At 43.7% G+C, this 15,746-nt stretch overlaps 1 protein-coding gene across 1 annotated transcript in view; it reads left to right on the top strand.

The window, feature by feature from the left end:
• Positions 1-1,077: 1,077 nt before the first annotated feature.
• Positions 1,078-15,746, top strand: part of GPR39 (G protein-coupled receptor 39) — a 117,107-nt gene continuing 102,438 nt past the window's right edge. The window contains exon 1 of the mRNA XM_034786120.1: positions 1,078-2,453. Coding sequence (XP_034642011.1) covers positions 1,586-2,453 — 868 coding nt within the window. The 5' untranslated portion in view covers positions 1,078-1,585. The remainder of the gene's footprint in view (positions 2,454-15,746) is intronic.

The raw sequence follows: 15,746 nt of genomic DNA on the forward strand, positions 1-15,746 counted from the left end.
TTGAAACAGGTGCTGATTATCTAGTTATTGGCATCCTTTGTTCATTATGTACTTGGGCTGCCTAGGTGTAGAGATAACCACTGAATATGAGGAGGCTGCTTAATAATATTTTTCTAATGCTCCTATTTTATCTTGAGATAAAATGTGACCTGAACTTGACTAGTTAATAAAAATTACTGTTTGAACCCACTTTTCTTGGATTTAGCATTAGAACAGCCCATCATACAGGACCTTACATGATTACAACTGCTAAAGTTATTCTGTCATTTTGGGAAAAACAACTTGCATGGTACTGTGAAGTTCTCCTAACCCATACAGCCCCCCTAAATCAATGGGTCCAGGGATTACTTCAGGAGCCTTTAGTGTCCTGGTGTGAAACTAAAACTAAAGAGTGTATTAAATTCAGTCCCTCTGGGACGAGGCAGGGAAGAGGGAAATACAGTCTAATCCCTGCCAGTCATGATTATTGGAAGGAATGAGCGTGATTAGGATTGCTATCTGTATTATTTTTATCTAGCAGAGGGAAAAAACTGGCAATGTAAAGAGATACTATTAATCTGTTTATGCCCAGAGTTTGACTTACTTTAAAACTTGTAGAACACCCTTTACATTCTAAATAGGTATTTTCTAAATCCATCAGCTCATCACCAGTAATTTAGTTATTTACATTAAGAAAACTATTTGTTTATATAGGGCTGTAACCAAAATATTGGACTGGCTCCTCAGCTAGCATAAATCAAGCCAGCCCCATTGAAGTCAATCAAATTATACCTGAAGCGAGGCTTAGGCCAACTTTATTTTACTCTGCTGCATCATAACCACCCACAAAGAATGTTTTTATATTCCCTTTAATCAGCACAGAGCAACAAAGGAGGTTAAAATCAGCATAGAGCAAAAGCCTGAATCCTGCTCAAAGGGAAGCTAGTGAATGAATCTGCTCTCTCCAGCGTACGCCTCCCACAGCAACCCCACCTTTGTTTGTCTCCTGGCTGGTAGGTTCAGGGTAAAGTCCTCTTACAACAGCAGGTATTGGATTTCAGGAAGTGGAGCCTGCTTGTTTTAAAAGGCTGTCTCTGCCTTAGCCACAGGTTAATGTTAAACGAGAGCAGCCGCACAAACTCTTATGTTATCCCCAAGTTTTCAGTAGTAGAAGCCTGGGTGCAAGGTGTGCTCTGCAAGGCAGCGGATAACAGCAGTGAATGGAAGAGGTACAGCTCTGCAGTTCATTGTCTGGAGTGTTTGAGAAAACAGAACTGATTTCAGCAGAGAAGAGAGAAGGAACAACGAAAAGAAATTTGTTTCATCCATCATAAGAAAAGGGGAATGCATGCTGAGAACTACCCTATCTCCTCCCCACCACGCCTGTGCTGGATTATTGACACAGTCTCTGTAACTAACAAACCAGCTTTGATTCAGGTCAGGTGTGGCTTCTAGAGTCCCTTTCACTGCAGCCTGCTTGTACCAGCTTGTGAATGTGAAGGAAGGAATAGGGATTGATTTACTGCTTTACTTTGAACATTGGAGGGAGTTGGTGAGCAGAGTTCCCTCCCCCCCTTTTTTTCCTTGTATTTTCCTGGACTTGGTCATGGCTCAGCAAAGTGGTCAGGCAAATTGCTCTCATGTGATTGATGACAGTCATGTCCCAGAGTTCGAGGTTGCGCTGTGGATCAAGATCTCTCTTGCCTTCATCTACATCTTTATCTTTGTCGCGGGGATCCTGGGCAACAGTATCACCATCCAGACCACCAAAGTGCTGCAGAGGAAAGGCTATCTGCTGAAAGAGGTCACTGACCATATGGTGAGCTTGGCCTGTTCCGACTTGCTGGTCATCCTGCTGGGGATGCCTGTGGAGTTCTTCAGCATTATCTGGAGTCCCTTCTCCACCCCAAATGGCAACGTGGCCTGCAAGCTCTACTGCTTCCTCTTTGAGGCCTGCAGCTATGCCACCATACTGCACGTGGCCACCCTCAGCTTCGAGAGGTACGTTGCCATCTGCCACCCTTTCAAGTTCAAGGCTGCCTCTGGACCCCATAAGGCCAAGATACTCATTGCCTTTGTCTGGGTCATCTCCATCCTGGTGGCCCTGCCCCTTCTCTTTGCAATGGGCACTGAATACCCCCTAGAAGTTGTCCAGGGTCACCGAAGGGTGACTGCCTGTAATACGCCTACCTCCAGACACAACTGGCCTAACCTGATGCGCAATGTCACTATATGTACAAATCTTTCTTCCAAATGGACTGTCTTCCAGTCCAGCATCTTCAGCGCCTTCATTGTGTACATTGTGGTGCTGATATCGGTGGCCTTCATGTGCCGCAGCATGATGAAAACTCTGATGATTCTCAAGAATGGGACTGTGATGGTTCAGGGGGTACAGAGTCACCAGGAGCAGTATCTAAGGAAAAATGAAAGCATCGAGGGCAAGAACTCCAGGAAACAGACCATCCTCTTCCTAGGTAAGGGCATGTTTTATTTCTAGGGGTCAGGAAGAAACTTAGAGGTATCTCTCTCATGCTGCCAAGGTCCAAATGTGTATTGAAGTATGGGATGCAGGTCCAAAATGACGGAGGCCCCAGAATTTAAGAAAATTATTCATACAGCTAAATAAATCACTCTATTTCCTCACTTTTGTGTTTTTTCATTCTTGATGAAAATAACTTTAACAATTAAAGTGATGGGACCCCAACCTGGTATAGAATGTGGGACTGAAAATGAATAGCGTCTCTCAAATGGCACAGCTGAGGGTCATGCCCCGAGGAACAGTTCTCATACCATCTGCAACCCTTGGCTTTCTACACAAAGTCCAAGGCTTGGTGTGTTTCTCTTTTTTTTTAAGGGACCCTTTACATTTTAAACAATATATTTTAATAAACCTGATTCCCTGGGCTGTGTCTTATTAACATTCTACTACGTTAAAGCAATGGGGAGGGAGGTAGGTCACTAAGTAAAATCCAATTTACATTTTGTTATTTATGTTGCCTGGTTACACTCTGTGTTTCTTTCCCTTTGGACAGATGAAGCTGGCCTCACTGTGGCATGCAGTGTTAGTGTGGTAGGCAGGGCAGAGGGATCATGACTTGGTGTCAAACTGTTCCTGCTGGCATTTTTTTTTTTCTTAAATCCCTGAATATATGCTTGTTGCAAAAATTTGTTGTCTCACAAGATCTAAATTTCAGCCAATTCTGATGCATGTCCTTCTATTCAGAATGCTACCTAGCAAGTGTCCTGTGCTGAACTTTGTCAATTGTTGCTATATTTAAGTTGAATGTTGATTGATTGAAACTGGGCTGGAGAGTTCATTTGGTCTCACAGGTTGCTGTTGCCCTTGTTTGTTTGCTTTTATTCCTCTGGTCTTATTTGAAGGCCCATAACCTTGGAATTATGTCTGATTCTGATCTCTCTCGCCACATTTGTCAGACTAAAACTAATCAAGTTGTCATTTCACCAACTTGGAATCTTTCCAGGCTGTGATCCATGTAGCCTCCACCTCCAGTTGAGGGTCTTAGAGGTGCTCTTAATCATGTCCTGCTTGAATTACAGCAAATCCTTGTTTTGCTGGCTCGCTTAATACAATAGTGGCTAAGGTAAATGGACAAGCTAGTGGATGAATGCACAGACAAAGCAGGATTTCAGTGCAGCTTTTTGGCACTCTGATATCTCAGGGAGGGGGTTGACGTAAATGGGTTCTTCCACTTAGAAAACCTTGCAGAGATTAACACTGAGCCATATTCTCGCTATTATCCGCAGCCCACCAAGCCTTTTCTAGAGGTCTATGGAATGCGGGGAAAGAAATGGATAACCAGGAATTCTAGCTATAGTGGAAGGAGACCCGGTCTCTCTCTGGCCCCTTCTGTATTATGTCTGGGTCAGAATTGCAGACCCAATTAAAAGATACCATGGAGACAAGATCTATCCTTACTCCTGTAATTACATCTCAGTAACCAGATTAAAAGTATTGGATAACAGATGTGGCCAAATACATGCATGAAGTGTTCTGCAGGATTCATATGTGAGAAATGAAGCTTCAGGCCACATGCTTTATTTTGTCAAAACACTTGTCTGGTCCTTGTGTCTAAAGTGCATTTTTTTGAGAAGAAACACTCTGGTTACTGTGGTTCTCAAATGATACTGCAAACTATTTTGGGATCATTTGGAATGAAAGGCACTGTATAAACATGATAAAGCAACTTACATTTTACACCTCCGCGGGAGGTGAAGTGCCTGGCCGGCATTTTCCCGGACATGTTCGGCTTTTTGGCAATTCCCCCCGGACGGGGGTTTGAGTGCCGAAAAGCCGGACATGTCCGGGAAAAAACGGACGTATGGTAACCCTACCTGAGTGCCAACCTCAGGGCAGACACCCCAAACAGGTGGTATGTTCTATTATTAGATTTCACCAACTCAGTAACAAGTATGGCGCTTTAGGAGGACACAACAGCTTTACCATGGAGTCACAGACAGTCCCATTGGACACTCCAGTCTATCTTGCCATCCAGGCAAGCTGGATTTAGCAATGGTTGGTTGGTATACACCAAAGATCACACACTATTCAGGTTGCTGCCAGTCCTAAGAGACCAGTCACTCACCCCCATGTCAAATTGTACCTCTGATCTCACACCAAAGACAACACATGTAGCCAATCCTTAATCCTAAGGATTAAGAAAAGAAATGAGAACTTTATTACAGGTTAAAGCAGGCAAACCTATATACACAAATGAGTTAGTCTGTAGTGCCAAAAGATGACAGAGGTGTAGTAATCTATCAGCACTGAATGTCTTTTAGGGCTAACCCAGGTCGACCTTGGGGATCTCTGCTTCTGTTTCATAGCTCTAGCCCTCTGAGTGTCTCAACAGCAAAAGATGGACAAATTTTCTCGTCAGCTATTTTTATTTCCTTCTTTCAGAATTCAAACTGCTGGGATGAGCTCTTTTGTACGGAGCCTCTTCATGGTTGTGAAGGGGCAATTAACAAAATCTTTGTATTGTAATGTCCCACAATGGCCCATTTAGTTCTGGTAGCCTTGATGAACAGAAGACAATCCCTGCTGACAGGGCTCACGGTTACATAGCAAACACTTTTTTTTTTTTTTTTTTTAAAACAGATATTCTAAGTGAGATTAATGCATGCAGCAATTTACAATTTCATAAAGTCTAAACACTAAACCCATGGTTATAAGTTCAATACCCATCTTAACCATGCTGATACACAGGTGAAACAGACAGTATTCCAGCAATGAATCTGTCAGTGATTGGCCGAGGCCTAAAGCCTTGGTTAGCGCTGGCATGTGATTTGCCAGCCTCACAGTCCCTACCTCCACTTCTTAATTTTTCTTTTGACTGTCCAGTTGGAAATGGGTCAGGACCAATGCTAAAAGCTAAATGAAAGCAATTGGCTGGTGCTTAATATTAAAGGAATTTGCCACTGATATCTAACATTTTCTGTATGCAACCAGCTTGCTGACGGTGTCGGAAAATGCTTTCATGAATTTCCTCAAACGATTTCTACAATGTATTTCAAATGGCTCTTAAAAATATGAGTCTCACTAATTAACTTGGGTTAGGAAATAAATTAATGAACTGAAGAGGAAAAAATCATGGCCTGGATCCATGAGAATAATACAAGGCAATTTAATATGCGGCTTTCATAAGAATTATGCTTGAAGGCAATTTTAACCAAGAAGAAACAAACATATAAATTGTTTACAAGTTGCTGAATTTAAATATGTTGATTTAGCAGCCCTCTTTGTATTTCATTTAACAGATGGGTCAAATTAAAACAAATATTTGCTCATTTCCAACATATTTCACATTAAATGTGAAATGTAAATGACAGCGTATAGCAAGATGTCTTTGAGCATCTAACAGCAATAAAAACAATCTAGCATTTTCTTCCTCTAGTTGTTAAAAGTGATACTTTCTTCTCATCTTTGGTAGATTTATGAATTTCTGTTTTGTAGAAGTTAAGTAGAAAAACACAGAAATAGAAACGGATGCTTTTTTTTTTTTTTTTTTTTTTAGTGCCATATTATTGTGCCATGTTTGGGAATAATGAAAACAAATTGGGAATGTTGACAGTGAGAAAATATTTCCTGTATCACTTCAGAATCTAGTAGATAGTTTGCAGGAAGGAATCAAGATGCAGATGGGAATGGACAGCCATAGCCCTGGCCCCGCGCCGCTCCCAGAAATGGCTGGCACCACGTCCCTGCGGCCCCTGGGGGAGGTGGCGGGGGGCAGAGTGCTCCTTGTGCTACCCTGGCCTGCAGGCACTGTCCCCCCCGCAGCTCTCATTGGCTAGGAATGGGGAACCACGCCCAATGGGAGCATCGGGGGTTGTACCACAGGCGAGGGCAGCACGCAGCAGAGCCACCTGCCCCGCCCCATCCCTAGCAGCCACTGCTGGACTTGCTGGCCACTTCCAGGAGCGGCACGGGACCAGGAAGGCAGGGAGCCTGCCTTAGCCCCGCTGCATGCCGCTGCCACCCCAGAACCACTCGAGGTAAGCAGGGGCTGGAACCTGCACCCCAACCCCCTGCCGTGAGCCCCCAACCCCCTGCCCTGAGCCCCCTCCTGCACACCGCACCTTCCCCATACCCCAACCTCTTGCCCGAGCCCCTTCCTGCACAGTGCACCCCTTCCCGCACCCCTTCCCGCACCCCTTCCCACACCCCACACTCCCCCCTGCATCCCAACCCCCTACCCCAGTCCTACATTCATAGCCCTGCATACAATATCCCCACCCAGATGTGGCCTTTGGGCCCAAAAGTTTGCCCACCCCTGGTCTATAATATAGTCACGAAATGGTTCAGATTCTGGACTGTGACTGAGGAACACTTGATACAGCTCTGGTGGTAGATGGTATAAAGGTGGATTTAAACCACTTTTGCCTTCCCCAGTTCTTGTGGTGCTGGTCTAGTCCCTAGCTGACCTAGTCTGAACCCCAGGCCTACAGACTGCTTTAATTTACTCCCAAGATCTAAAGGGGCTGCTCAGGCATTTGGAAATTTCTGGGGTGCCAGGATATCTGGCCACACTCCTCTTCCTCCAGACCCAAGAACTAGGCTGGCAGTCTGGAGGGGAGAGGTGTGGGAACCACAACAGCAATGTTGGGCACATAGTCCTGGTGGAATTCATTCATATCTGGGCAAGCTGGATTTACGGTAGCTTTACACCAGTGGAGCTGTGCGAAGTGGCCCCGGTGTGTCAGGGTATTGACTTGAAACTGTTAAGTGGCACAGTGCTGTTCCTTTGGGCCCTGTTCAGATGTCACAGTGGATATAAGCGCTGTAGTACCTCACTGCTTACACAGCTCAAATTAAGTGTTGTGCACTTCAGATAGGCATACTTTAGGTTTTTTTGCAAGCAACTTTTCTTGTCCTTGCCTGTCTGTGTGGTAATCACTTGGAAACTAAATCTTCTCTTCTTAGTCATATGAGAAACTCCATTTCCTCCAATGAGACTACTTGTGTGAGTAAAGCAAGAAGAATTTGATATTGTATGGGCTTTGCTTAAATGACTCATAATTGACCGTGCTTCCTTGTTCATTGCAAACATCACTATAAAGTGTATCTCTATTGGACGGTTATCTTGGTCCTGGTGTTATGAGTGAGGAAATCTATCTATTGCCTGTCAATGTCATTTTGTATGATTCCCGCTTGTGCAGTATTTTATGTTTAAACTTGCTTCATCTATAGCAGCAGAAGTTAGTTAGTTAGTTACATTTTCAGGCCTGTGCCCAGGAAAAGTGCTGGACTGGTAGAACTTGAATAAATGGAGGATAAGCCTAGGCAACAGCAGTGCAAGCTTCCCCACAACACTCAGTCCATCTGTGATCAGATGGGATTGACCCTAAAGGTGGGGATGTAGCTTGTTCAGCTCCTGGCCTTTCTGCCAAAAGCTAAAATGATGATCAAAGACCCAGCTAGATGCCAAGGGTGGTTTTGCACTGCGTGGACTTGTCTGGGCATTTATTGTACACTTCTCAGTATAGACTCTATCTTTCTTGGTCCTGAAAATGTTGAGATCTGTGGTCATCATAACCTCTTTTCTGCTGTGGAAAGGAGTATCAAAGTGATGGGCCAGCTGATGGGAAATCTGTATCCCCTACTTGAAGCATGAAGCAGCTATGTAGCTTTTCAGGGTATGTCTACATTGCAGTTAGCTGGCATGGGCCAGCAGCAGATGTCTGACTCAGGCAGGCCGGGCTCGGGCTAAGGGGCTGTTTAATTGCAGTGTAGATATTCAGGCTCCACCTGGAACCTGAGCTCTAGGATCCTATGAGGTAAGAGGGTCACAGAGCCCTGACTTCAGCCCACACCTGGACATTTCATTTACACTGCATTTAAACAGCCCTGCAGACTGAACCCCCGTGAGCCCAAGTCAGCTGGCATAGTTGAGCAGCAGGTGTATAATTGCAGTGTGGACATACAACTGGGAGCAGCAGCTACTGAGGGTTTGGCTGGAGTAGGGGCTGCAGCTCGCGCTCTCTCTCTCTTCGCCCCTCCCCCACCCCCCGACTGGAAAAGGATCTGTGCAAACACAGATCTACTGACCCTGACCCTTTCCCAACCCAACAGAGCCAGTTCTGCTGTACGCACAGGATACAGGGCCCCTGGCATGCCAACAGCTCAGTCGTCCCCTGCTACTGCAGAAGAACCATACTGTCAAATATCCCCCGGGGTCTTTAACAAGCAGGAATAGGACCTTTTCATACAAGCTTTGTGCAGCTTCTTCATTAGAAGCTGTTACACTTGGGTGGTGTTTTTAGGGTTAATTTGGCATAGTGCTGACGTTAAGTGCATTAGACAAATGTGGAGAGATCTCTCCACCAAGGAGTTTACAATGTACCAGATTTAGTGTTCCGCCAAAAGATAGGGTTCATTTTGATCTTATTTGTATTCCAGTAGCACTGAGATTGTGCAATATGCTGTATAGGACATGACAATCTCTTCCCCAAAGAGCTTACAGTCCATATACACCAGACAGGGAAAGGGGTGGGAGAAGAAACAGGCACTGAGAGCTGAGGCAACTTACCAAACGTCACCCAAATCAGTGGCAGAGCCAGGAATTAATTGAACACAAGTCTCCTGACTATCACACCAGTGTCCTATCCACTGGAAAACACTGCCTCTTTGATACCTATTGTGTCACCACTTAGCATTGACTTTTACAATAGCCGCCTAACCCCAGTGTGCTATTTAGAATGATCACAAAACAGACTGCTGCCCACGTTCACTACTCATTAGCTTGGCAGTGGTTAATCTTTTAAATCTACACAATGCCAGTTTTAAATGAACAGGCATGTGATCTGACCTAAACAGTCACTTAAAGCTAAATATAACTAGAGTGACCAATGCTAGCACTTTTCTTTAAATCAGAAATTTAAAAAAAAGTCCCCTGATCCTCCCCTGCCCCCATTATGAACAATCTAGTGTTGGCAGATTAATGTGTAGCTCAAAATAAAGATATTGTGTATAGAAATAGCCTTTCAAAAGATCACCAAGGAAATATATTTTGTAAGGCACTTGGCAAATGGATTTTCAGGAGAACAGATTACTTCAAGTACTCTGCTAAAAATATGTGGTTGTCATCTAAAGATGACTCAGGTGCTGCAAAACTTGACAATGGTAGGACTCCTGTTACAGGAAAATTAGACATTTCCTCATAGGCTGGAAATTGTCTGTCTGCTTTTTTTCCTTACAGAAAAAGGTACAGCTTGGAGACTGAACAAAAATTGAAAGAACAACTTGGTTGATTAGTTTCCAGACTATAACTCCACCCCATGTACTTAAACCCAGTTCCACTGACTCCCTTTGGTACATTTCTTTAATCATTCCACTCAAGTTCCCCATAGACTTTATTGGACATGTGCCTGAAGATGCATATGTTGTAGGCTGGTTATTATTTTCATCTGTGCATGTTATACAGTTCCCCTTAACCATGTATTTCCTGATGGGGACGCCTTTGGAGAGGAACTCTGTTACACAAGTCAATAAACTATATGTATCAATATCACCTGGTGCTTAGATATTGTCAGATCTCATAAATTTAGCAGGGGCAGTTGGATTAGTGTTTGGCTGGAGAATTTAAGGGAACACCTGGATAATCCAGGAAGTTGTGCTGGTGGCATCCACTCGGAGTCAGTATTGAGTCAATGCCCCAGCGTTGTATTGGTGCTGTCTTTTGAATAAGACATAAAAACAAAGGTCTTGCCTGCTTGTTGTCCCTAAAAATGCCTTCATTCATTCCACAAGAATAGGGGGTGTTAACCCTGGTGTTTTGCCCAAATCTGGGTAATTGCATTCTGATTATTGAAAACTCCCCCATGTGTTCAGATGGAAACGGTTCCTTTACTTCTGTCCCAAATGGTTCCGTAGCACTGCCGTGTTCTGTCACACAGATATTGGATTTCACCCCAGAGGTAGCTGCATTTCACTGGAGGGTGATCGACTCCTACTAAACAGTTCCTGAGGGACACTGTGGTCATTTTAGGTGAAAGTCTTTAGATAAAATATTAAAGGAACCATCAATCACCCTCCACTGAAATACAGTTACCTCTGGGTTGGAACGTGTCATCCATTCTGTATCATCAGAGCTCCACATTAATGATGGGAAGTGATTTAACATCTCCAAACAAAACTACTGCATGAACTCTACATTCTATCCAGCAAGTTTCCCAGGGTTGAATTTGGGTTTGGAGGGCAGGGGGGAGAATCAGGGTTAACGTATTCACAGTGCTGCTAAATATACTGACCTAGATATGTTTACTGGCCATGAGTGATCAAAGCCTATTTTAAAAAACAAAAACAAAAACACATCATCAACAAAAGAGCATTTCCGGCAGCGCAGTGCTGGGCACAGCACTAGCCAAAAGGGACGATTACACCTTTTTATATGAACCTCCTTTCGTCATGGTTCTAGATGTAATAATTTTATTGCACAAACCTTAACAAATAGGGATTTAATAATATAATGTTTAGGAGAGAAAAAGGTAGATCTGTGGTAATAACACACAAATGGGAACAAACTTTGGAATCTTAACCATACACTGGGGAAAATATAGTCACCCACAGCAACACACTGAAAATCTGAGATGCAAATACCTCTTACTGTTGGTCAGGACCCCAAATGGGTCGCAAGTTCATTTTTAATGGGGTCGCCAGGGCTGGCGTTAGACTTGCTGGGGCAAGGGCTCCGGAGCCTTCCCAAAAGGGTGGGCGGGGGGAGAGGGGGGCTGGGGGCCCCTACCCCTCTGAGGTCCTGTCCTGAACCAAACCAGAGTGGGGTCTGGATCCCGCCCCCCCCACCTCCTGGGGTAGGGTGGGGTGAGAGCACCCCTCTGCCCCTGTTCCCGCCTCCCAGACTCCCTGCCCAGGGCAGATGGAGGGTCCTTGGCTCCCCACAGCTGCCTGCGTGGCTCTTATCATGGCTGGGCTGTGGCTGTGAGGGCCCTCCCCTCCCCCACCCTGTGAGGCAGGGGGAGGAAGGGGCCGGGATTCCAGGAGCCGGGTTGGGGACAGAGCCACGTGGGCAGCTGTGGGGAGCTGGTGTAGAGTCACGGACCCTTGAACTCTACCTGCCCTGGGCCAGGTGAGGATATGGGCCGGGCACTGCTCTCTGCCCCCCACACCGCAGGCAGGTGAAGGGTCTGTGCGGCTTCCCGGCCAGGCTCCAGGCTGGCCTGGATGGGGCTTTGGGAGGGGGTCCGCCAGGGGTCTGCCTCGGCAAAAAGTGGACAGGCCAGTCCCGTCCACTTTCAAAAAGTGGGAGGACCATGGCCTGAAGCCTGAGCCCCACGATGAGGGGCTGAAGCCGAAGCCCGAGGGCTTCGTCCCCACGGGGCTCGGGCTTGGGCTTTCTGTCCTGGGCCCCAGCAAGTCTAATGCCGGCCTTGCCAAAGCCTGAGCCCCGCCATGCAGGGCTGAAGCCCAAGCTCAAGCAATTTAGCTTCATGGGGCCCCCTGTGGTGTGAGATTATGTAGTAATTTTTGTTGTCAGAAGGGGGTCGCAGTGCAATGATGAGAACCACTATGACAATTTTCAGTTGGAGATTAGAGTGGGGAGGGCGACGGAAAGTTCTGTGCAGAAAATGCCTCTTAAAAGTCTAGAAAAGGGAGAATAACGTGTCCTAGGACCGCACCAGAAGGGAATTTTATTCGCAACATGGAGCTAAACAGATGTGCCTGGGAGATAATTGTTGGGATGTTCAGAAATGTATCTTGTCTGAGATGTCTCAGTGTTCATGTGGCAACCTGTAAACTGTTTCATGCTACTGAACACAGCTTGGGTTTTGGGGTATATTTAATTTTTCATTACTCAAAATATATATATTATAAATTAATCTTTCCTTTTATAACTAACAAGTGCACATTTTGTGTGGGAGAAAGAATACTGTGTTTCTTTAGCTTGTGTGTGTGAGCCCAAATAAGTACTGCATAATAAAAAAAAAAAATTAAAACTCGCCTCCTTTAAAAATTCATATGGACAACATGAAGAGAATGGGAGTACTTGTGGCACCTTAGAGACTAACAAATTTATTAGAGCATAAGCTTTCGTGGACTACAGCCCACTTCTTCGGATGCATATCGTATTATCTATGGGCTGTAGTCCACGAAAGCTTATGCTCTAATAAATTTGTTAGTCTCTAAGGTGCCACAAGTACTCCTGTTCTTCTTTTTGCGGATACAGACTAACACGGCTGCTACTCTGAAACCTGTCATGAAGAGAATGGTTATAATAATAAAAAAGGGGCGAGGGAAGAGTGTCAAACATGGGGCCAGAGAGATCATTCTAAAATCCAACTTTGGGGGGGAGCGAAAAAGTTGGCCCATAGATTTCATGTTCAGAAATAATGATAAACCTATTATTTTTCTCAGTTCCTCCTTCCCTTGTAAATGGTTATTCATATAAGTAAGAGATTATCAGCAGGCAGGTCTAGTCTAATAGTCAGTTGATCTTGATGATATGTTACTCTTGCATCTGATTTGAAAGATTCTCTCTTTCCCTCTTGGTAACCATACAGATAAAGTCTACCAGTGTAAATTACTTGGGTTACCCTGGAGGAAAGTCTGAAGGGACATGTTAGAACTGTTTTTGCCTAGAAGGACATAGCTGTGGCACAGTTACAAATTGAAATCTTAACTGGTGATCTGCAGTAGAGAATATTGTTTTGAAATTTCTCCTGACTAGTTCTGCAATTGTATTAGCTACCCGTGAAACTGCAAGTCAAGGAATCCACTTGTCATAATGGAAGAAGAAGAAAATAATAAGCTTTAGCCTGCTGGTTGTTGCTGTGCAGTTAGTGCTGAGATTCTAATAGCTGCCTTTAGGAAGTCAAGGAGTTATGTACGATCAAATTGAAAGCTCCAAATGACTAATAGCTTCTCCGATATTAAAGCTCTTTCATTAAAATTCACAGATTAGCAATTATTGTTTAAAGATAATGGTCTTAACATCAGCTAGAAAACAAAAGATTTAATTTTGTGAAATGTGGTATAATCGGAATTCAAAACAATAGAAGAATAGATAATGCATTTAATTTTCACAGGTGAAGACTTTAATAAATCATCTGTGAACTTGCCACAAATGAGTCTTATCTATTGAAATTGGGAGAGGTGTGTGAGCAATCTATGCATGACGTGGTGCCTGGCTCAGAGGGTGACAGTGAGAAAACATTCCCAGAAGGGAATGCTAATGCCTGGGATCATGGTATATTGTCCAGAGGAAGAGAATGGTATTCCAAAATTGTTGTCTTATTTAACCTGAATGCGCCATTACTGTCTCTATTTTATTATTAACCCTCCTCAGCTCCACACACACACTCATATTGTCCCTAGGTTTCCAGCTTGTTGGAAGAAGTCCTTGAGACCTTTCTTTCCTGCTCTCAGGAGCTATCTTTGGAGAGAGAGAGAGAGAGAGAGAAATCTTCTTACCTTGTTTGTCTACTCACAACACTCGAGCAGGGGTAAGCTTCAGAGAAGGATGTTGGGTGGGCTCTTTCTCTCCTCCTCTGTTAAAGAACATTCTGAGGGAAAAATTCTGCGTACCAGCAGGCGCACTGATCTCTCAGATAAAGGGAGATTGAGAGGAGGGTAATGGGACAGCCTTGTTGCTATTTTTTTCTCCCATGTAAGAGTGGAGAATAAGAAGTTAAGGTTTTAAGGTCAGTGCTAACAGTATTCTTAATGCTGCTGGCACTCTGAGGAGCTTTGAATGGGGAGAGGGCCAGAGTACTAAATCTAATCCAACTGAGGGCTTCCTCGTGATGTTAGTGCTAGAGCATGGAGGGGAAGAGGTGGGCATATGCTAGAGCTGTTTGTCTGGGTGGGAGAAAGGGTCAGGCTGATACAGGTGTCCTCAACATGTACTCTTTCATCTGATGTAACTGCTGTTTCTTTTTGTGTACCAGTTGGAGGGCAATTGGGTCTGGATTTTCACTAAACAGAGGACAGGAGAAATGAATGGAGGATAAACAGTTCTTTAGATATTCATAGCTTCCAAGGCCAGAAGGGACCATTGTGATTATCTAGTCTGACCTCCTGTGTAACGCAGGTCAGAGAATTGCCCCCCAAATAATTTCTAGATATACTGTTTTAGAACAACATCCAAATTCTTATGAGCCCTAATGGTGTATGCACATAAAAACAAAAATAGCTTCACAATCATCACATTTTGAGCTGATGCCACTTCATTGGTATGGCAGAGGATGTAAATTAGTGATGAATCTAGTTTTCTGACTAAACATTTTTGGGGTTACATTACTTTTAATCTGAACTTTTCACTTGAAACAATTTTAAGCACTCTATTGCAGTGTAATTACATTTTGCATGTTTTAATGAAAAAATAATAACCCCTTTAACACTTCGGTGGCCTTTGGCTTCCTTTAGACTCTAATCTAACATTCTTGTTTTCTGGGCACCACTTTGCCATCCCCAATGTAGGAAAAGCAGTCTAATTATGCTAAAAGTAAAACCTTCCATCACTTGAGAGGCCAATTAAAAGTGACAGTATCTGCAACAGTTGGTAAACTGCTTGCTGTACAACAGGGAACAAATTACACGGGATTCTGCTTATTTCAGCTTTAAATTATAGTGTGGAAAGCCTAAACAATGCCACAAAAATGTAAACCATCTAATCTCAAGCAAGTACTCTCTGTGTGTGTATGTGTGTGTGCGTGTGTGTGTGTAAATTGTAAATGCAACAAGAGTCCAACTAACTTTTTCTGAGGGTTTTAAATTATCATCCACAAAAGGTAAATACTTGTATCCTATTTTGCATCCTCAATACACAGCCTTTCCACTCACCTATATTAGATGGTGGATATAATTCCTATGTTATTAGCATTGTGGTGTTGGTGAAATTCTAAACCATAGTACAGCCAAAGACATTGGATGGTGTAGAAACACGGGTCAACATTTTCAGAAGTGAAAAGCTGGTTGGCACTTTTCAATTATTATTTATTTGTAATTTGAAATAGTATTTTTTAAAAGGCATGTTTTTTGTCACAATTTAATTTTTCATGGGAAATGTGTTTTTTCTCAATTAATTCTAGAGTTTTCTCCCCCTAACTCCTCCCACCAAAACCAGAAAAATTTGGGCCAACATCCAAAAAAAATTCTGTTTCTGTTTTCAACATAAAACCATAAACTTTTTGAAGAAAAAGTTAGAGAAAACAAAATTCACTTTCATCAAATATTTTTGCAGGACCAAAACAACATTTTTCCACCCAGCTCTAGACTGACACATTTTTTT

Source organism: Trachemys scripta, chromosome 11 (genome assembly GCF_013100865.1).
Source record: "Trachemys scripta elegans isolate TJP31775 chromosome 11, CAS_Tse_1.0, whole genome shotgun sequence".
Classification (NCBI taxonomy): domain Eukaryota; kingdom Metazoa; phylum Chordata; order Testudines; family Emydidae; genus Trachemys; species Trachemys scripta.